Source organism: Lindgomyces ingoldianus (assembly GCF_010093535.1).
Source record: "Lindgomyces ingoldianus strain ATCC 200398 unplaced genomic scaffold BDR25scaffold_26, whole genome shotgun sequence".
In the NCBI taxonomy this organism is placed as follows: domain Eukaryota; kingdom Fungi; phylum Ascomycota; class Dothideomycetes; order Pleosporales; family Lindgomycetaceae; genus Lindgomyces; species Lindgomyces ingoldianus.
In genome coordinates, this window is record NW_022985187.1 from 626,557 (window position 1) to 644,690 (window position 18,134).

Genomic DNA, 18,134 nt, shown 5'->3' on the forward strand with positions numbered 1-18,134 from the left:
TATAATCATAGCACGAGGGAGGTAGTAGTTGTCATCTTACCTGTCTAATACCAAGGGTTGCGGACTTCGACACAAGCATCACGACCAAAATCCACCTTGTTTCTAGAGGTTTCGAGCATTTCATATTATTGTTAGTTGTCCTATATCGTCAAAGCATGACCCGAACGTAGTGACCAACCAATAATGCAGACTGTTGCGCCATGCAGGAGATTCCGGTTGAGCACCTAGTCAAACAGGCCGAAACCCATGTCCTCATCTTCTGACTCTTCTGGTTCCTCCTCCTTCTCGGCCTCCTTCGCAGCTGGAGCATCGCCTCCACCGCCACCGGTGGTAACTGGAGCAGCGGACTCGTATTTGTCAGGGTTAGCAATGCGGTCTTTGAGCTCCTCGATCTCCTCCCAGTCATAGTCAGTTTCGATGGCAATGGCGAGCACCTTCTTGTATGAATTGACGACAGAATGGATGACGGATGGGAGAGTCGGATAGCCGACTGCCAGGGAGACACTGGCAATCGTCGTGATAGCTGAAGAGAAGGCCTTGAGAAGCTGGGACTCTTCGATATCAAGAACGTCGGATGCGAACGTCTGTCCATCATCATAAATCTGAGCTATACCCATTCCGTAGGTGAAGGGACTGTCTACGAGTCAATAAGCCCCAATGATTGCAGGACACCCTGACTACGCACCTAATGTTCAACATGTTGAGAAGCGTGGCTTCAGAAGCACCAACCTTGGTGCCAGCCTCGACGAGCTTCAGATCGGTGGTAATTTCAATAGTACCACGGGCAATCTTCGTCGGGACACCAAGGGCCTGGAAGAAAGAGGTCTTACCAGGTTCCATCCCGCTATGCCTATTATCAGCAACCGATCCATATATAGGCTCAAGAGCAGTTCTCACGTGTTTCCAGCTGGAATGTAGACATCTCCTGGAGCGACGGCACCAGCACGAGCAGGGGCAGCGACACGGTTGGAGAGGATCTTGTCACGGGTCTCCTTGAGATCGGCGTTGGTGAAGACAAAGCCAACATTGCCTGAAGCCCCGTAAGCATTACGCCTAAAACGCATGCGGCAGGGTGGACGTACCCTTGACGTGAGGCAGAAGACGCTCGTATTCTGGGAAGTCGCCGATGAACCCCTTCAAGGCGCGACGGACCATGGTGTTCTTGCCCATGAGAACGACACCCTCTCCACGGAGGGACTGTCGAATTTCGTGCATCTGCTGCGAGGAGACATTGTCCACCTGGACAATGAAGATGCTCCTGTTGCAAAATGTTAGTCACCGGCTTCCGCAGAGCTGATTTGGGTTTCGTACTTGTACTCCTCGAGGAGGTTCTTGAGCTTATCAAAGTAAGCGGCCTTGTTATCAGATTTGCCCCCCATTTCTTCGTGGTTGAGAAAATAGGATATTTAAGGACTTATTCGACGGTGGAGTTGTTGGGAGGAATTGGGTCTCGAGTGAAGTTGTGAAATTTCTGTGTGAGCACGGGCCATATTTAAAGTGAAGCGAACCCCGCTAGTGCGAATTTGGCGATGTATATTTGACCTGAGAACTTCGACCGTAACATCTGCGAAAAACTACCAGCAACACGATGGCTCTTCCATATCAATATATTCAAGCACGTAATAGCTTCGTAGGTGGTGATGCTACAGAGTGGACTCTACTTGGCGCTTGTGGATCAAGGCTTGTCGCCCAGTCATCTAGCGGAGCTACTTCATTGTGGCCAGTGGAAGACGATGAACTGAGTGTATGTATTCTCTACTTGTGAGATGAGTGTGGGTAATTTTATGAATTTTATCTCTGGAACTAATAAAATGTTAGAGAAACAGAGTGGACGATGAAGCCCAAGAACCCCCAGGAAAAAGGGTAAAATTATCACCGCCTCCTCAACCTCGGCCAAATTTTTGCTGCCTTTCTTTGTCCAATAACAAGCAGTATCTCGTTGCAGCAACTGCAGAAGACAGGTGCATTCGCGTGTTCCAAATTGAGCTAGACTGCTGCCTAACAGAGTTGAGCCAGAGGTGAGCCTTTTCATTAACAAATATCAATTCATACCACTTCTCACGACCTCTCCAGATGCATGGCAAGGCGCCTATGTGCAATTACCCTCACTCCAGATGACTCCATAATTCTCTGTGCAGATAAGTTCGGGGACGTTTACGCCATTCCTTTACTACCATCCCCAGATGATGAAGGGAGTGGGACCTCAGCCCGTAGGCATGGCGAAACTGCTCCGAAGCAGTTTGTTCCGTCGGCTAGTCTGCTCACAGTCCACTCCGGAAGAAATCGAAAAGTGTTGGAAGAGCAGATTAAGCAATCGGGTAAAGGTCAGAAGAAAACAAAAGAAACAATGAAGTTCAAACATGAGCTGCTGCTGGGCCATGTGTCGATGCTCACAGACATTGTATACGCTACGATCGATCCAGGAACGAAGAATGAGAGACCCCACGGCTACATTATAACAGCAGATCGAGATGAACACATACGCATCTCACGAGGACCACCGCAAGCTCATATCATAGAAGGGTTCTGCCAAGGACATGAGGAGTTTGTCAGCAGACTGTGTCTGACGACATCTGGACTGCTCGTATCTGGAGGAGGGGACACCTGTCTGCTTGTTTGGGACTGGCTGCATTCCCGGTTGGTAGATAGGCTCTGCATTCGAGATACCGTCCTATTCTTTTTGAAGGCAGATTCAGAGCTGGCATCAAGATTGTCAGAGGAGTCGGGCTTGAAAATCGCTGTCTGCGGTATATGGAGCGTGCCTCGCTGTCAACCTGAGGTATCAACACTAGCTTACAATGATGTAACGCGACATGCTGATGACATACAGAGAGAGGTGATCCTAGTGGCTTGTGAGGGAATCCCCGCGCTCTTCAGATTTGGAATCCAGGGCACGCAAGGTGCCTCAAAAATAGGCGAGATCATACCACTGAGTGGTAATGCACTAGATGTAGCGTTCATATGTCCACCTACAGGCGCATGCACCGCAGTGGTCTCGGTGGACAATTTGCATAAGCCAGGCTCCACGACAGAGACCCGTGAACATGAGGTAAGCAATCTTGGGGAGGATCCAATGACGCTAGAAGCTAATAAGGCTGGGTAGGGTCCATTCCGGCTGCAGTACTTCTCATACCAAGATGGTGAATGGAGGGAGGACAGGACGTTCGAACGCAAACTGGAATGGTTCAGTAGTCGAGCGCTGGTCGAAAAGGCTAGCAGTGCAGCCGGTCAGGACGCACGGTCTGACAGCACAGGTGAGACCGCGAGGGCGAGACTGGCAGTCGATGAGAAAGCAGTCCGAGACATGCTGTACGGCATGGAGAATCTGAGGAAGCGGCCAGGCTCCGAGGACTAGGTAGCTTTGCCGCAACAATTGGCGGCGGGGTGACAAGAGGCGTCCCTGGAGCAGGGGGCGTGTTGCGGTTCTCTGGAATCCGGTAAAAGCGTGCAGGAAAAGAACAAACCAATGTGGTCCCCGAGGCAAAAGCGTCGAAATTGGGCGATGGAGCGCGGCGATGGGTCAGGAATTGTCTGTGCTGCGGGTCTGGGTCGGAGGGTTGCTAATCAATAGTGGAGGTGCCAGCAATTTGGCCTTCGCGAATGTGCGTTGCCGATGGCTGTTGGCGGGCGCAAACCCTTCCATAAGCCCCAGCATCGCCTTTTTGAAATCAAAGAAATTAGCAAGCAGCCCAATAACACCCGCCCACTCCCCTCTCCTCTGCTCTTACCCACACGCCCGGCACGCAGACGACCTGACATCCATTGCATCCCCGAACCTCGACCTCACCATCGCCGAGCATAGCCAACTGCCCGTCTGTTCGCATCAGCTTCCAGTGCCTTCTCCCCCAGTAGCACTCTTCTTATACGCTTCTCCACTGTAGCGAAACGGGCTCCGCATAGCAGCTCAGAAATCAGCACACACGACCACCAACTCTCCGCCCACCGACGACGCCTGCACCCACCGCCAAGCTGTTCTCTTCGACGTTCCGCCGGGCCTCGTCTTCGCGGTTTCTCTCTGCGTTTGCACTCCCAATCGCCGCCGCGGCTTCGTCCCCTCAGCGAACACCGCCTGCCGCGGGGCTCTCGACCTTTCCGAGCGCGCCCTCGTCGCCCAGATCGGGTTCGCGGAAGATGCATTCCAGAGTAGTCAGTAAGTTCTCCCAGGGTCTGCGCTTGTGGGGCAATGCTAACATCGCGGGAAGTCATTGGGTAAGTCTCCGACGCGTCGCCAGCTTCAAGCTTATCGAGATGCGCCACATCTGATAGCACGTCATAATAGGATGCTAACAATCTGCGCAGCTCGGGGCCAGCAGGCCACACCGCAGCGATATATGCGGCCCGCGCCGACTTGAAGCGTAAGTCTAGCCTGAAATTTAAGTTGTGTGAAGGGTATTAAAAATTGTGCAGCGGTCATGTACGAGGGCTTTCTCGCTCTCGGCATCGCAGCCGGTGGGCAATTAACCACAACCGATGAAGTCGAAAACTTCCCTGGATTCTCGAAGATCCAGGGGCAAAAATTAATGGCAAGTATTTACTATCTGGTCCGATGCTGTTACGTCCTCTGACTTGTCACCTCTAGGAGCAAATGCGCGACCAGTCCGAAGCTTGTGGTACCGAGATCATCTCCCAGACTGTCGCCAAAGTCGACCTGAAGTCCCGCCCTTTCAAGTACTGGCTGCACCCTATGGGCGACGACGACGAAATTGAGCCAGAAACACACACTGCCGACTCCCTAATTATTGCGACGGGGGCGAAGGCACGGAGGTTGGATTTGCCGGGAGAGGACAAATACTGGGGTAATGGCGTCTCAGCCTGTGCAGTCTGCGATGGTTCTCTGCCAATGTTTAGAGATCAGCCGCTAGTAGTTATTGGCGGAGGAGATTCCGCAGTCGAGGAGGCGCTATATCTCACCAAGAAGGCGAAGAAGGTTACCGTGTTGGTACGGAGAGACAAACTCCGAGCGAGCAGGACGAACGCGCGGCGATTGACGACGCACCCGAAAATCGAAATCATGTACAATACGAACGCTACCGAAATCAAGGGCGACGAGAAAAAGAACGGGCTCATGACTCATTTGGTCATCAAGAATAATGTCACGAAAGAGGAGCAGACGATTGAGGCTCGAGGGCTATTTTACGCTGTTGGCCACGATCCTGCAACTGCGCTCTTCAAAGACCAGCTGGATATGGATGAGGACGGCTATCTCATTACTACGCCAGGCAGGGGTTTGACGAGCGTCGAAGGCGTTTTTGCCGCTGGAGACGTTCAGGATAAGCGATATCGGCAGGCTGTCACCAGCGCAGGTGAGTGCAGCCTTCTTTGTCTCTTCGATTGTTAAAATGGTGCGGCTACATGCAGATACTGACCTTGTACAAATAGGCTCCGGTTGTGTCGCAGCTCTTGAGGCCGAGAAATGGCTAGCGGACCAGGATGACAATGTGCAAAACGAGCTCGAAGTAGAGAACCAGACGGAAAAGTCCCAGGTCAATGGAGTTGTTCCCGAATACCGCTCAAACCCGCTCCTATGAGCATCTTTCCGATATTGCCAACACCTGCATCTAAGCGCCCGCGCTTCAACGCCGCATTAAAAGTCCACTCCTCCTACCTCACTCAAATTACCTTGATGAATTTCTCCTTTTTCTTTGGCATTGGCCCAGGCTTTCTATGCATACCTTTAGCGGTCTCTTTCAAGTCACAAATGGGGCTCTCCCCTGCTGGCTTTAGCATCGAGTTTTTTGGTTTTTCTCTTCGGTAAATCTTCTGTGAATAGCCTTTACCAACCGCCAGTAGAGGCAAGATAGACCAGGATTAGTCGGATTACTGTGTGAAGGGGCTATTTTTGGTTTCGTTATGGCTGGAGCCTGGTTTGTTGGCTCGCCGCATTGGCATGATAGACTCGAGCTTAGGGTTTTGGTAGAGAGGAATGATTCGGGGGATTATATACGAGCGATAATTGAGAGACGAAGAGGTCGAAGATGGTTTTGAAAGTGCTTGTCATTGGTGTGTCGACGTGAATCATGACGCTAACTATACAAGGACTGATAATTGGACCGAGCACAACTAGAACTAGTGGTTTGTCTTACAAGATGCTACATCGGACTATATGCATATCGGAAGTGGGTGACAGCTTTCTCCTCCCAACGCGAACCAGATGAGCACCATACATAGAATGCGCAGGAGCCCATAAGCCTAATAGTTGTTTATAAAACGAATTCGGCTGACTTCTTTCGTAATGGGTGGTATCTGCAAGATACAAAGCGTCTGAGTTGATGAGAAACAACACAGATCAAGAATTCAGTAGGTTAAGCGCACTCTCAAAGGCCTTGACCACGTTGATATCTGGGGGCCATCAGTTGTTTGCCATGAACAGGCAAAGCCGAAAGAATACAGACAGTGGTTTCTTGTTTTCTCCAGATGTTCTTCTGAACTCTGGACATGCGTCATGCGAGTTCGTAACCTAGGTTTGGTATCAGTAGATGACGATAGACACGGATCAGAGGAAAATACCGGTGGTACGTTCGATCAGTCTCATGAGCGTGGCCAGATTCCACCCATACGCGGAAGAACTGTTCCCACATCAGCCATGACAATCCGTGTTAACATGGATGGCTTGGAGAGCAATACATCCATAAGTTCCCCGTATTCCTTTAGGAGGTCTTCCTCGTGCTGCTGGCATTGCCTCATCTCATGATGATAACGCACTGCAAGATCCTCCCAGTCAAAATCGACAATCTGGTTTGCTGGGTCGCACTGCTCTTCTAAGTCTTCCTCGTTCTCGATGGCCGGCTTGTCGTTCGCATCGGCGTTTTTGCGCTGCCCGCTAGTGGGACGCATTGTTTCTACCGAGCCAGCTCGACTGTGCGTTTTTGAGTCTTCCTCTTGATGATCAATAAAGTGTTCATTTGCTAGGCCCTGGTTATTGTCCATCATGTTAAATGGCGGGTTGTTCGTGCCAACAAATGGAGGTGAAGATGGCATATAAAACTTTGCTTGTGTGGGCAGTGACGACTCAGATTCGTTGGACATGGGCAAGTGGAATTCTTGTTGTCGGGGTCAGTCCTTTGCGTAAGCCTGCAATTCACGGCCCCGTCTTTGCTATTTCACGGCCTCATTTGGTGAACGACCTTACGTTGATGAATCATGGGTTCAGGAAGTTGGGGACAAGAATCACGTGGGAGGCGCTCAGCGCCATTCCCGACATCGGTCGACTGGGAAGTGCGTCACAAGTCCCGTGCTTGGATGCCTGACTCGCGCCTTCAATCACTGCCTGCACAAGTACCTTCTGACCGCTTATATAGATGCCACACCCTCTCACTCCGTTTCTCTATACTACCGTGAGTCGCGTTTGCCTCGTCAAGCATGACGTGAACACTACCACCACTATTTTCATTCAGTTCCCTTCCACCTGGCTTTCCGATGGAGTCTTAAATACCCGCTTAACCCCAACCTCCGAACCTAATACTCACCATGGTCCTTCACCACAGACATCCACACCTTACACCACCTTTTGGACCTTTAGACGACATTACTTAACACCGTCACAATGGAGTGCGATATATGTGGGAAGCCCGGTGGCTTCTCCTACCCTCTCCACTGCATTACTTGCGCCCGCGCCGCAATCGAACTCCCCCGAATCGAGTTAGCTAAGTGCCTGATCGACCACGACATGGTTGGAAAACACGTCAAAGCTGTGGTCGAAGGCTCGGAAGACAAATTGAGCCAGCACATCTCCCTGACCGATTCAAGAGGAGGCCTACTCGTAGACCGACATGAATGCACGAAGAATACAGACCTCCAGCGGACGAAGGCTGAGACGGCTGACGCGGAGGAGCGCATCCAACTCATCAGCGAGCAGGCTGCATTGCTCCGAGAACAAATAGCGGCTGCAAAGAAACAGCTAGAGCAAAAGCGAGCTGCAAACGCACGGCGGAAGTCGGACCTCTCGTCCATGACGTACGGCATCGACTCCCGACGAGCCAACGAACTAGATAAGGTGCAGCACGACCTGAAGAGGATGGACTATAAATCTGACAAGGTTCATCATGAGACGACAGAGATGCGAATTTATCTCTGCAATACGGCGGCGAGGCTTGCTGGGCTCAAGACGACCCGTAGAAGGACTAAGGAGGGAGGCATCAAAGAAGTGTATAATATTGGGCCTGGGGCGCGTCTTCGAATTTATGATCTCCGAGACCTACACGGTATGCACATTTTGGTTTCTGGCCCATGAGTTGTACTAATATGCATCTAGATGCCCAGTCTGATATTCTGTCAGCATCGCTCGGTGCCGTAGCACATCTCTTGGTACGGATTTCTGCATATCTCGGCGTCCGCCTGCCTGCAGAGATTACATTACCTCACAACGACTATCCACAGCCCACAATATTCAGTCCTTCCTCTTCCTACCAGGGCAAGAAAGTTGTGTTCTCAGGGTCTACACCTTCTCATTCCTCGAGCACCAGCCCAGAGGCGTCCCGCACCTTTGACTCTCGAACCCCACTTCCTAAACCGCGAACCCTCTTCATAGATCGCCCTCTGACTCACCTCGCTGCCGAAGACCCACCCGCATACTCGCTGTTCATAGAAGGGGTTACTCTTCTTGCTTATAACATCGCATGGCTTTGCCGATCACAAGGCCTTAAGGAAGACTTCAATGACTGGGAGGACGTTTGCCCTATGGGCCGGAATCTTCATCGCCTCCTAATTGCGCAGGAATCTCGCACCCCCCCACGGCCAGAGAATCCTCTGGACAAAGACATCGCTCCTGCTAAAACAAACTCGAGGACACCCCCCCCTCGAGCTCCAGTCGGCTTCGGGCAATTGTCTCATGCCACATGCCACTCATTCCTCAATTCTGCACAGAATGTGCAGTATTTGAGTGGATGGAAGTTATCACCGACAAAGATAAGTGACAACCTGAAGGGTTTCCTACTTGGTGAGCAGCAGGCTCAGGAGTGGGATGTGATTAACCAGAAAGAGTGGGAGGACATGGAGAACATCATTGCAGAGGATCCTGTGCTCGTTGGGGCAAATCGGAGGGAGGGCACAGGGTTGGATGATGGCAGAGGCTACTTGACCTCTACTACAGGGGGCAAGACGATTACTGATGCCGCCGAGAGTGGTAACGAAGGAATCAAGTGGGAAGGAAGGAAGAGGGGAGTCAGCGGATGGACCAAGGTCAAGAGCCGGAATGAGGATGCTGTCAAAAAGACGGCTCCTGAGTGAACGTGCGGCCACAACATGTCTACCACTTACACAAGCTCAAGGCGGATCCGCATGCTGACAGATAGCGATGACAGGTTGGATGGAAGTTGACTGTGAATCTAATCTACCTATCATCTATTCTTAATCTGCTGCAAGATGGTGCAAAATGTTTAGCCAGCTTAGTACCGATCACGAGCTTCCAAAGGCCCTAGAATAGCAACGTGCCAGTGTGCAATAATATGGCAACCAGGAACAGGTCGCCGTTCACTCATGCATGATGCACTGTTTCTCAAATCAACACTTGCCAAGCCCGACGTGGAGCGAGGCAGTCGGAGAATTTTATTGCATCATCCGCAGCTTGCCCGACTGGATGTATGCACGAACGAAACACGGACACAGGCCGTCGACACGAAGCCAGAAGCCCGCATTTTGAGCATTTCTCATCCATCACGATTATTCAGACCGCAAGACTCATCCTGAACACTCGTACCACCTTCCGGCTGTAGTTATAAGTAGTGGTTGCTGTCATGGACGCCTTCTTCGGAGGAACAATCACACCATTGTTGCAATTGCGCCATCGGAGACAAAGACGAGGGGTTGAATCGCCCCGCCGACACCGAGTAGCTTAAAAGTACGCCATATATTTTTGGGCCTGATAAACGACGGAGTCTACACATTTGCTTCTTCTTCTCCTCTTCTTCCACTTCAGTCACCCATAGAATTTGGTATTATTAGAGTCGAATTCGAGATGACATTCACTGAACATCCCATCGAGACCCCGCCACGGGCACCCTCTCCAGTCCACAAATTCGGCACTTTAGCAGTACATGCTGGAAGCCCCCACGACCCGGTGACGGGCGCTGTTATTGAGGCTGTAGGTATACATTATGGCATTCAAAGGGCCGATTGCTAATATTCCCAGATCTCCCTCTCCACAACCTTTGCCCAGACTAGTGTTGGACATCCTGTAGGAGTCTTCGAATACTCCCGGTCTTCGAATCCAAATAGGTGCGTCTCCTTCACATCTGAGGGGTCGAGTTATTGTGCTGACGTGATTCATGTAGGGACAACTTTGAACGCGCAATTGCAGCCCTGGAACATGCCCGCTATGCCCTCGCCTTCAGTTCGGGTTCCGCAACAACCGCCAACATTCTGCAATCCCTCGCCGCAGGCTCCCATGTAATATCTGTCTCCGATGTGTACGGCGGGACACACCGCTACTTCACAAAAGTCGCGCTTTCCCACAACGTCCAAGTGACCTTCTCGCCCTCGATTGAAATCGACATCGCTGAGCTCATCCGCCCGGAAACGAAGCTGATCTGGATAGAGACGCCCTCAAACCCTACGCTATCGTTGGTTGACATAAGGCGAGTGGCTACCGTAGCGCATCAACATGGTATTCTCGTGGTTGTAGACAACACATTTCTATCACCATATATCCAGAATCCACTGGACCACGGAGCAGATATCGTTGTACATTCCGTCACGAAATATATAAACGGACACTCAGATGTTGTTATGGGTGCTGCGGCTTTTAATTCCTCAGAGCTGAACGACAGACTCACGTTCCTGCAAAACGCCATTGGAGCCGTTCCCTCGGCATTCGACTGCTGGCTTGCACACCGCGGTCTGAAGACGTTGCATCTTAGGGCACGAGAGGCCACGAAAAATGCCACAGCAGTTGCCCACGCACTCCAATCCTCGCCCCACGTTGTTGCAGTCAACTATCCCGGTCTCCCCTCCCATCCACAGTACGCTGTAACCCTAAAGCAGCACCGTGATGGCATGGGTGGTGGCATGCTCTCTTTCCGTATCCGCGGCGGTCATGAAGCTGCCGAGAGGTTCTGCCAATCAACCAAGATCTTCACACTAGCTGAATCGCTTGGTGGAGTGGAATCTCTCGTAGAAGTCCCAGGCGCCATGACGCACGCTGGGATCCCGCGCGAGCAACGCGAGGCAGCAGGCGTCTATGACGACTTGGTACGAGTCAGCTGTGGTATCGAGGATGAGTACGATCTTAAGGCAGATGTGTTGCAGGCGCTTGAGAAGGCAGTCGTAGGACCCAAGATCAAGAACGGGCTTGCGAATGGACATGGGCATGTTCCAGCATGAGAACAAAAGAGAGGTATCAGGAGCTGGGGGTGTTTGTGTTGATTATTTGGTCTTGTTACGAGCCATGGCAGCGATAGTTTCTAGACACGAGGAAAAAGGCATGGAATGTTAAATGGCGTTTCGGATGTCGTAGAGACCCGAAGCTAAAAGAGTATGGATGGCATTCAACAGAATCCTCTCTAATACAAGCATACAGGTGCCAAATCTAATTTCTTTCCTATGCCCTCTGGAACTTGACTTGCTTGTTCCCTCTCTTATGTGTATCTTCAGCAACCTGATATGTGGTCGGCTTAAGTTGTGTTGACGCTGTTTGCTAGGGCGATATCTAACCAAGTCATGGAGAAGCCCTCCCCAATACTCTTCCCCGATACTACAGAAGGAAATGGCGCAATTGTAAGTTTTACAGTTTAAGAAATTCATGTTTATTTCTTGAACCCTAGTGATAGTAGCATTAACCGGTGGTAGTTTGGATGCACAAAGAATGAACAAAAATAAAAGGGGAAAAAGGACGACACCTCAGAGATTCGAACTCTGGCCTCCTAAGAGACAAGCTTAGCAGGCTTGCGCGATAACCACTCCGCCAAAGTGCCTATGAATGAATTACTGGGGTTAATATGCAGTATATATACATGCTGCCTGACAAAGAAAAGAAATCGTCTCCAGAAAATCGGTAAACGGGAACTCGGCCAGTTGGATGGTGACTCTTTCATATCATGTGGCGGATTCACGAAGCCTCCAGGTGGGTCGAGGCAGAAGTGGACTTGATTTGAGTAGAGGAGTTGTAGTTTCCATGTTTTCATGGTTTATTTGACTTCACAGGTTGTGAAAAAAAAACTGCTTCAATAACGCTACACCAATCTTATTCAGTCACTCTACTTTTACGCGGCTACCTGATTTCACCCTTAACTATGAAGGTAACACCTAGCCTGCGATTCCAGCAAACCGATCACCACTCCCCGTCATTCTTTCGCACTAGAATGAGTTCCAAATCGGCCAATCAATCAACCAATACCTGGAGGAGACCTGAAAATGCAAAGTGAGCAAGAGTTTCACAAAATCGTGTTCTAAAATGGAGAGAACAAGGTAGCTGTGAAGCTGAAGGGTCTATTGATAGGATACACAATGTGTGAGTTCAAAAGGGGCATTCATAAGCATCATCGGATCTGCACGTTTGGAAAGTTTACCTTCCCAATCGCATCTCTGCTCTTGAAAAATTGTGCAGGGCCCTTATGAAGACCTGGTAGTTAACACCTTTGTTGTCCGGCAGGTGGCTGCGGTGTTGGTTAGTCATGGAAATCTACTCGAAGACCTGAGGGGTAGGTAGCTTACAATATCTCGGTCAACCGCAGCTGCCATGGCGGATACCCCTTCAACACCACGGTTGGGCCGAACAGAATCAGAAGATCTGGCTCTTCCGACACAGCCTCACGCAACTCGGCGTCAATCAAGTCTGCTGTAATCTGAGCTTGGTGAAGGTTCCCATTCTGGCTCATCTGTGAGAGCGTCTTGGTGAGATCGAGTAAAGTGTCGCGCCCATCTTCAGCCGAGAGAAGCAGCACATTCAGGTGCTGTCGATCATGCTTCGCCTCGGCAGGATCCTGGGTGGAGAAGTCGGGTGTGCGGGGTGGTGAGTAGGACTGCAGATGGGGTGCGCGAAGAGAAAGTGTGGGTTTCCGTCGAGGACCGAAGTAGGACTCGAGGGTCAGGGAAATGGCACTGTGCGTGTTTGGCATGTAGTTTTTGAGTTTACCTAGAATTTATTAGCCCGTAAAAGATAAGAGCGGAAGTCAAGGGCAAAGGAAAGGACTGACCTGTCCTCTCGTATATGCTCAGATTCGGAATTCCGGCGGATACAGTCCAGGCCGCAATCTCGCACACATCGTTCATCAAGCCCTCTATGCCCGCAGTGCCCTGGTCTTCGTCGCTCTCGTGGAAGTCCACAATTACGCTCAGATGTTTCGGGAGCCGGTCCAATTTCCTTATGTCGCGCTGGATAAACTCAGGTGTCCTGTGGTGATAGAAGAGCACCGCAGCCAGCTTGCTTTTGACGAGCCGGTAGGCACGCCGGAAGCGGAAGTAGATAGAAAAGAAAGCGGCGATAATGGCGTATATTGCGACATGTACGGCATGGCGAACAATGCCTGTCCTGCGCTTCTTGTGGTGGTGACGCCTCTGGTAGGGCGTGGAGGATCTGGATGGCGAAGGGGAAGAGGACGGGGGCTCGGGAGGCAGGTAGGATTTCAGCATCCGCTCGCGCTCTTTGGGGGTGAGCGGCCGGCCCTCTACCGTGCCTCGGCGGAGGGCAGTGGATTCCTTGGGGCCATAGCCCTTGGTAGCCATTAGGGCGGCCAGAATGGAGTTATGGGGGGGTTAGCAGCTTCTGAAGCTCGAACGAGGGGTAAGAAGGGACAAGAATGGGATTGGAGCTTATTACGACAGGAATGGTTGCTGTGGGTGTCAGTGGGACGACAAGCAGTGATGTGTTGGGAGTGCATACTTGCGCAGTATGAATTTCCCTGCTTGAGGCTGCCGGCGGTGCACGGTGCCGAACATCCATGGAGGGCAACCAAAATATATTTACTGCTAAGCCTTGGGGAGCGGCGATTGCGCGTAGCAGTCGCAACTGCTGATAGCGGACGCCAGACAGCCACTCTAGGGGTCAGGGCTCATGTTAAATAGATCAGCGTTGGTGGTGTTGGAAAGCTATCTATATGATCCAAGTCAGTCGTCGGCAGCGTGAACCAGAACCTGGGCTCCAAGACACTCCTCCGACGCGGGGGGGGGTTTCTCCGGCAAGCCACATCATTTGCGGAGGTGAAGCCATCCATGCTCGAGCTCCATCCCGCGCAATTCACTTCCACCGCCTGATCTGCCCGATCAACGCCACACGCTTCGCGACTCTTTCGTAGCGACAGCCTCCATGCTCCGCAGATAGCCAGCAGGAATCATGTCCGTGTCGCGCCCCAGCGGGGACGCGGCATCTATTCTCTCGCATTCAACCTCACGAACCGTCTCTGCCCGTGCCCCAGTGTTCACTCTAGATACTTTTTCGGTATGTGCTTCGGCATCGTTCTTGTAGCTCCCCTAACGCTGCTGCTAGAATAAAGACTTCATCGTCAAGGACTTTATCGAATCGCTGTCAGATGCTGCCGTGCCTGCCTCTCGCAGGTCTGGCCCCTCCTCTGGCCAACAAGCCTTTGACCCCAAGCCCCTCATTCGCACCTTCGAACACGCCCTGGCTCACTTGAATAACCTGTCGGAAGAGCTAGAGACCAGAGAGAACGAGCTCTCTGGCGCGGTGCGTCGAGCCGAATCTCAGCACAACCAGAACGTGGAATCGCTAGGGAGGAAACTTGACCAAGCGATCGACCGGTTTCAGCGATTAGACAGCTCACTGAACGGGAATGTGAACGACGATGGAGTGCAGGACGCTGGAGGAAACGTTGCGGTTCGCATCGGAGAGAGGCTGGAGGAACTGGACAGGCAGCGGCAGCGCGCACAAGACGCAAGGTTCTTGATCCGGTGCTGGCAAGAGGTGAGCGATAAAGGCGACCTCTCCACATTGGAGGACATGCGGAGGTTAGGAGGCGGCGATGGCAAGGTTCGCTGTGCGCATATCGCCCGACAGCTGCTCAAAATCAGTGCACGACTCGACCCAGATGGTACCCAACATGTCAATGGAAACGGACGTGCTCAGAATGGAAATGGTGTCAAGAGGAGGCCCGTTGGTAACCAAGCGAGGTTTCCGACACGAGAGATTATTGAAAAGTTCTTAGAGAACTTAGAACAGGACCTGCTACAGCAGTTCGACGAGTTCTATCGCCGGCCGAACTACGACGGTATGCGAGAATGTGCAATTGCACTGCGCGACTTCAGCGATGGAGCTAGTGTTATGGCAACCTACGTTAACCAACATTCGTTCTTCATTGACCGGAATCAATTAATCACAGAAGAAATTACTGGCGACGCTGAGACCTGGGATCGTCTGCAAGACCCAGATGCCGAACCACCAGGCGTGGAACCAAGCCTACAATCGCTCGTGGACGAAGTTCGAATCGTTGTCCAAGAAGAATCCGCCATCATAAAACGCGCATTTCCCTATTATGATGAGGTCCTGATCAGGTTTATCCAGCGAATATTCCAGCAGTCAATCCAACAACGGTTAGAAATGGTTCTCGATAAAGCTAACGAGTTGTCCTCTCTCGCCTTCCTCCGCTCACTCCAAGCAGCAAGAAGCTACATCGCCGCCCTCGTCGATGACCTCAAATCTCACGGCCTGACAGAGCACCCCGAGCCCGTAACTTCTCAAATCGCCGCGACACTGGACCAACAACTCGAAGACCTCTTTGTCCCCTACTTCGTCGGCTCCTCCTACATTGAGCGAGAGAAGAAGAATCTGGAAGAACTCTACTCCTCGCTCCTCCTTAAATTCACAATCTACCACTCACGCCGTCGCAAGATGCCGACCACATACTTCGCCTCCCTCGCTCAGCGTGGGAAAGAGCTTGCGGCTTCAGCACGAGATGCTTATATGGATCGTCTGGATAGCACGGATCTACCAGCAACGCAAAAAGCTATGCTTCTTCGAATCGCTGGTCTAAAGGAAGATCAGAGCGAGAAGAAGGACATTGAAGTCACTGACGAGGACGGAAAGCTTTCATTATCAAACGCAAAGCGTATGTTGAAGTGGCTGGCAGAGGGCGTCGGTCGAGGCCTAGAACTCTCTCCCGGCAACGAAACTCCCAAAGATGTCCAAAATCTCTTGAATTTGCTCCTTACACATATGGGCGAGATATACCTTGAGACAGCCCTGGATGCGTAAGTCCCCCAACTCCAACTTAGCATTCCGTGTCTGATATCGTCTAGAGCATTTGACCACGCCGCCTCCCAAGAATCCCTCAAAACACCCCCCGACCTCACACACCTCCCCTCGCTTCACACTATTACCACAATCCTCCATCTCCTCCAACAAACTACTTCCACCATCCTCCTCCCCCTCTGCACCCCGAACCTCACCATTCGCCGCGAAATCGAGAAATCCACCTCAACAACCCTCTCAACCCTGGAATCCAAGCTCTCCAACATCCTCAACTTAACACTAGCCGCGAGTCTGAACTGGGTCACCAAATGTCTCCAACAACAAAAGAAGACAGATTTCAGACCAAAGGATGACACGGACTTGGCGCTGCTGGCGACCGAGACGCCAGCTTGTCAGAACGTAGTTCAATTTTTGACTCGTGTGGCGAGTCAGAGTACGGCGGCGCTGGGTGGCAGGAATCTCTCTTTGTTCCTTGCCGAGCTTGCGAGGGGTCTGCGTGCGCTTGTTCTTGAGCATTTGCGGAAATTCTCCGTCTCACTGACTGGTGGTCTGGTTGTGAGCAAGGATATGACAAAATATGTGGAATTGGTGAGAGGATGGCCGACGGGCGAAGAATTGGAACCGGGTGCTATGGATGTCTTGGTTGACGTGGCGAATCTGTTCGTTATTGGGCCTGAGGCCTTGAGGGAAAGGTTGAGGGGAGCGGGGGCGGATGTGCAAGAGTTGAAGGCGTTTATCATGAAGAGAGAGGATGTTGGCAGCGTGGGAGTTCAGGCAGCACTGAGCGCGGTGTAAGATAACACTGGAATTTTAGACGATACTTGGAGGATGCCAATATCAGGTGTTTATCGCCATGTATACGTTCGATATGAATGGGTGTGGCTAGTTGTTGAACGGCCCCAACTTGGTTCATAACAGGATTGGATGAGGTTGTGATGTATTGATTCTACACCATGTCTTCGTGACTGTCATCGCCGATAACCCCACTTCACAGGCATTGAGGATTCCAACCCCACGGTGTAGCACGCGCATTGATGCACCGAACACCTATGTTCGTTGTAGGTCATGAAGTACATTTTCTTCCGCCTCGCCAAAGAACCCATGCAACCGAGGACCCAGAGCAATTACTTGAGAGGAATGAAACGGGAAGAGTGGGTAGCACCGATACCCGGCCTTCCGTGCTTAACGGGCTTACTGTGGAATAATTAGCCGTCACCCAACACATACAATTATCCAACTTGATGAAACGTACTATGAGATCGAGAACTCTCCCAAGTAATGGCCGACCATTTCCGGCTTGATCTCAACCTGGTTGAATTCCTTTCCAGAGTAGATACCAATGACGCTGCCGATCATCTCGGGCACGACGATCATGTCTCGGAGGTGGGTCTTGACGAGGTCGGGCTTCTCGTTGGGCCGGGCCTCTTGCTTGGCCTTTCGTAGCTTCTTGATCAGACCCATAGGCTTGCGCTTCAGGCCACGGTTGAATCGACGTCGGGCACGGGCATGGACGAGATCGCGGAGTTCTTCGGAGGAGAGGTCGAGAAGTCTGGGGATAAACCATCAGTATACTGGGGTCCACTGACGAAATTCCACGGTCTCAGCGGAAGGTCGCCACAAGGTGGGACATACTGGTCAAGGTCGACTCCACGGTATGAGAACTTGCGGAAGGCTCTCTTCTTCTTGAGCTCTGTTGAATTATATTGTCAGCCCTGGACCGTTCTCCACGCCTAATTTCATAATCTTGGAGATTTCCACGCCAATTTCAAGCCCAGTAAAGCCTCCAGTCGGAACGATACTCATATCTAGGTAGAGAGGTACTGCGAAGGGGAATGTGCATACCAGCAGCCTCCTCGGCGTTCTGTACTACTGTTAGCAAGGAAATGGGGAGAAATCAGCGATGACAGAGACTAACGTAGTTCTCATCAGCCATAATTGCGATTAATCGAAGTGGCTATATGGTTGACTTCGATGTCGCGGTGTTGGTGTTGGTCGTCGT

General features: G+C 51.5%; 9 protein-coding genes and 1 non-coding gene across 10 annotated transcripts; 5 read left to right on the plus strand and 5 right to left on the minus strand.

The window, feature by feature from the left end:
• Window positions 1-93: 93 nt before the first annotated feature.
• On the minus strand, window positions 94-1,445 carry BDR25DRAFT_58081 (60S acidic ribosomal protein P0). The gene is made up of 5 exons (XM_033698778.1): window positions 1,312-1,445; window positions 1,083-1,258; window positions 898-1,030; window positions 686-844; window positions 94-633 (listed from the first exon to the last, which is right to left on the minus strand). Exons 1-5 carry the CDS (start codon window positions 1,377-1,379, stop codon window positions 225-227), a joined length of 945 nt encoding a protein of 314 aa, XP_033544990.1. The 5' UTR covers window positions 1,380-1,445; the 3' UTR covers window positions 94-224.
• A 143-nt stretch (window positions 1,446-1,588) lies between these two features.
• On the plus strand, window positions 1,589-3,569 carry BDR25DRAFT_335542 (tRNA methyltransferas-like protein; the record flags this gene model as incomplete). The annotated part of the gene is made up of 5 exons (XM_033693025.1): window positions 1,589-1,744; window positions 1,819-2,018; window positions 2,074-2,779; window positions 2,831-3,049; window positions 3,104-3,569. The coding sequence occupies 5 exons, from the start codon at window positions 1,589-1,591 to the stop codon at window positions 3,353-3,355; spliced, it is 1,533 nt and encodes a 510-aa protein (XP_033544991.1). The 3' UTR covers window positions 3,356-3,569.
• Window positions 3,570-3,634: 65 nt separating this feature from the next.
• Window positions 3,635-5,979, plus strand: BDR25DRAFT_335543 (thioredoxin reductase). The gene is made up of 6 exons (XM_033693026.1): window positions 3,635-4,150; window positions 4,203-4,209; window positions 4,300-4,355; window positions 4,408-4,523; window positions 4,580-5,303; window positions 5,380-5,979. The coding sequence occupies exons 1-6, from the start codon at window positions 4,132-4,134 to the stop codon at window positions 5,526-5,528; spliced, it is 1,071 nt and encodes a 356-aa protein (XP_033544992.1). The 5' UTR covers window positions 3,635-4,131; the 3' UTR covers window positions 5,529-5,979.
• A 243-nt stretch (window positions 5,980-6,222) lies between these two features.
• On the minus strand, window positions 6,223-7,106 carry BDR25DRAFT_305154 (uncharacterized protein). The gene is made up of 4 exons (XM_033690353.1): window positions 6,625-7,106; window positions 6,508-6,566; window positions 6,393-6,457; window positions 6,223-6,339 (listed from the first exon to the last, which is right to left on the minus strand). The coding sequence occupies exons 1-4, from the start codon at window positions 6,832-6,834 to the stop codon at window positions 6,287-6,289; spliced, it is 387 nt and encodes a 128-aa protein (XP_033544993.1). The 5' UTR covers window positions 6,835-7,106; the 3' UTR covers window positions 6,223-6,286.
• Window positions 7,107-7,287: 181 nt separating this feature from the next.
• BDR25DRAFT_344449 (uncharacterized protein) lies at window positions 7,288-9,376 on the plus strand. Its single transcript, XM_033693941.1, has 2 exons — window positions 7,288-8,201; window positions 8,252-9,376. Exons 1-2 carry the CDS (start codon window positions 7,544-7,546, stop codon window positions 9,223-9,225), a joined length of 1,632 nt encoding a protein of 543 aa, XP_033544994.1. The 5' UTR covers window positions 7,288-7,543; the 3' UTR covers window positions 9,226-9,376.
• A 267-nt stretch (window positions 9,377-9,643) lies between these two features.
• On the plus strand, window positions 9,644-11,537 carry BDR25DRAFT_265808 (uncharacterized protein). Its single transcript, XM_033686940.1, has 3 exons — window positions 9,644-10,078; window positions 10,127-10,212; window positions 10,269-11,537. The coding sequence occupies exons 1-3, from the start codon at window positions 9,953-9,955 to the stop codon at window positions 11,314-11,316; spliced, it is 1,260 nt and encodes a 419-aa protein (XP_033544995.1). The 5' UTR covers window positions 9,644-9,952; the 3' UTR covers window positions 11,317-11,537.
• A 288-nt stretch (window positions 11,538-11,825) lies between these two features.
• Window positions 11,826-11,906, minus strand: BDR25DRAFT_t33. Its single transcript has one exon. It is a non-coding gene; the product is annotated as a tRNA-Ser (tRNA).
• A 389-nt stretch (window positions 11,907-12,295) lies between these two features.
• On the minus strand, window positions 12,296-14,019 carry BDR25DRAFT_305157 (Undecaprenyl diphosphate synthase). Its single transcript, XM_033690354.1, has 4 exons — window positions 13,814-14,019; window positions 13,128-13,764; window positions 12,646-13,066; window positions 12,296-12,587 (listed from the first exon to the last, which is right to left on the minus strand). The coding sequence occupies exons 2-4, from the start codon at window positions 13,654-13,656 to the stop codon at window positions 12,497-12,499; spliced, it is 1,041 nt and encodes a 346-aa protein (XP_033544996.1). The 5' UTR covers window positions 13,657-13,764; window positions 13,814-14,019; the 3' UTR covers window positions 12,296-12,496.
• BDR25DRAFT_58173 (exocyst complex component Sec10) lies at window positions 13,814-17,329 on the plus strand. Its single transcript, XM_033698779.1, has 3 exons — window positions 13,814-14,368; window positions 14,417-16,134; window positions 16,183-17,329. The coding sequence occupies exons 1-3, from the start codon at window positions 14,264-14,266 to the stop codon at window positions 16,928-16,930; spliced, it is 2,571 nt and encodes an 856-aa protein (XP_033544997.1). The 5' UTR covers window positions 13,814-14,263; the 3' UTR covers window positions 16,931-17,329.
• Window positions 16,876-17,938, minus strand: BDR25DRAFT_394927 (ribosomal protein S19; the record flags this gene model as incomplete). Its single annotated transcript, XM_033698342.1, has 4 exons — window positions 16,876-17,329; window positions 17,388-17,684; window positions 17,768-17,825; window positions 17,854-17,938. The coding sequence occupies 4 exons, from the start codon at window positions 17,936-17,938 to the stop codon at window positions 17,260-17,262; spliced, it is 510 nt and encodes a 169-aa protein (XP_033544998.1). The 3' UTR covers window positions 16,876-17,259.
• Between the last annotated feature and the right edge of the window lie 196 nt (window positions 17,939-18,134).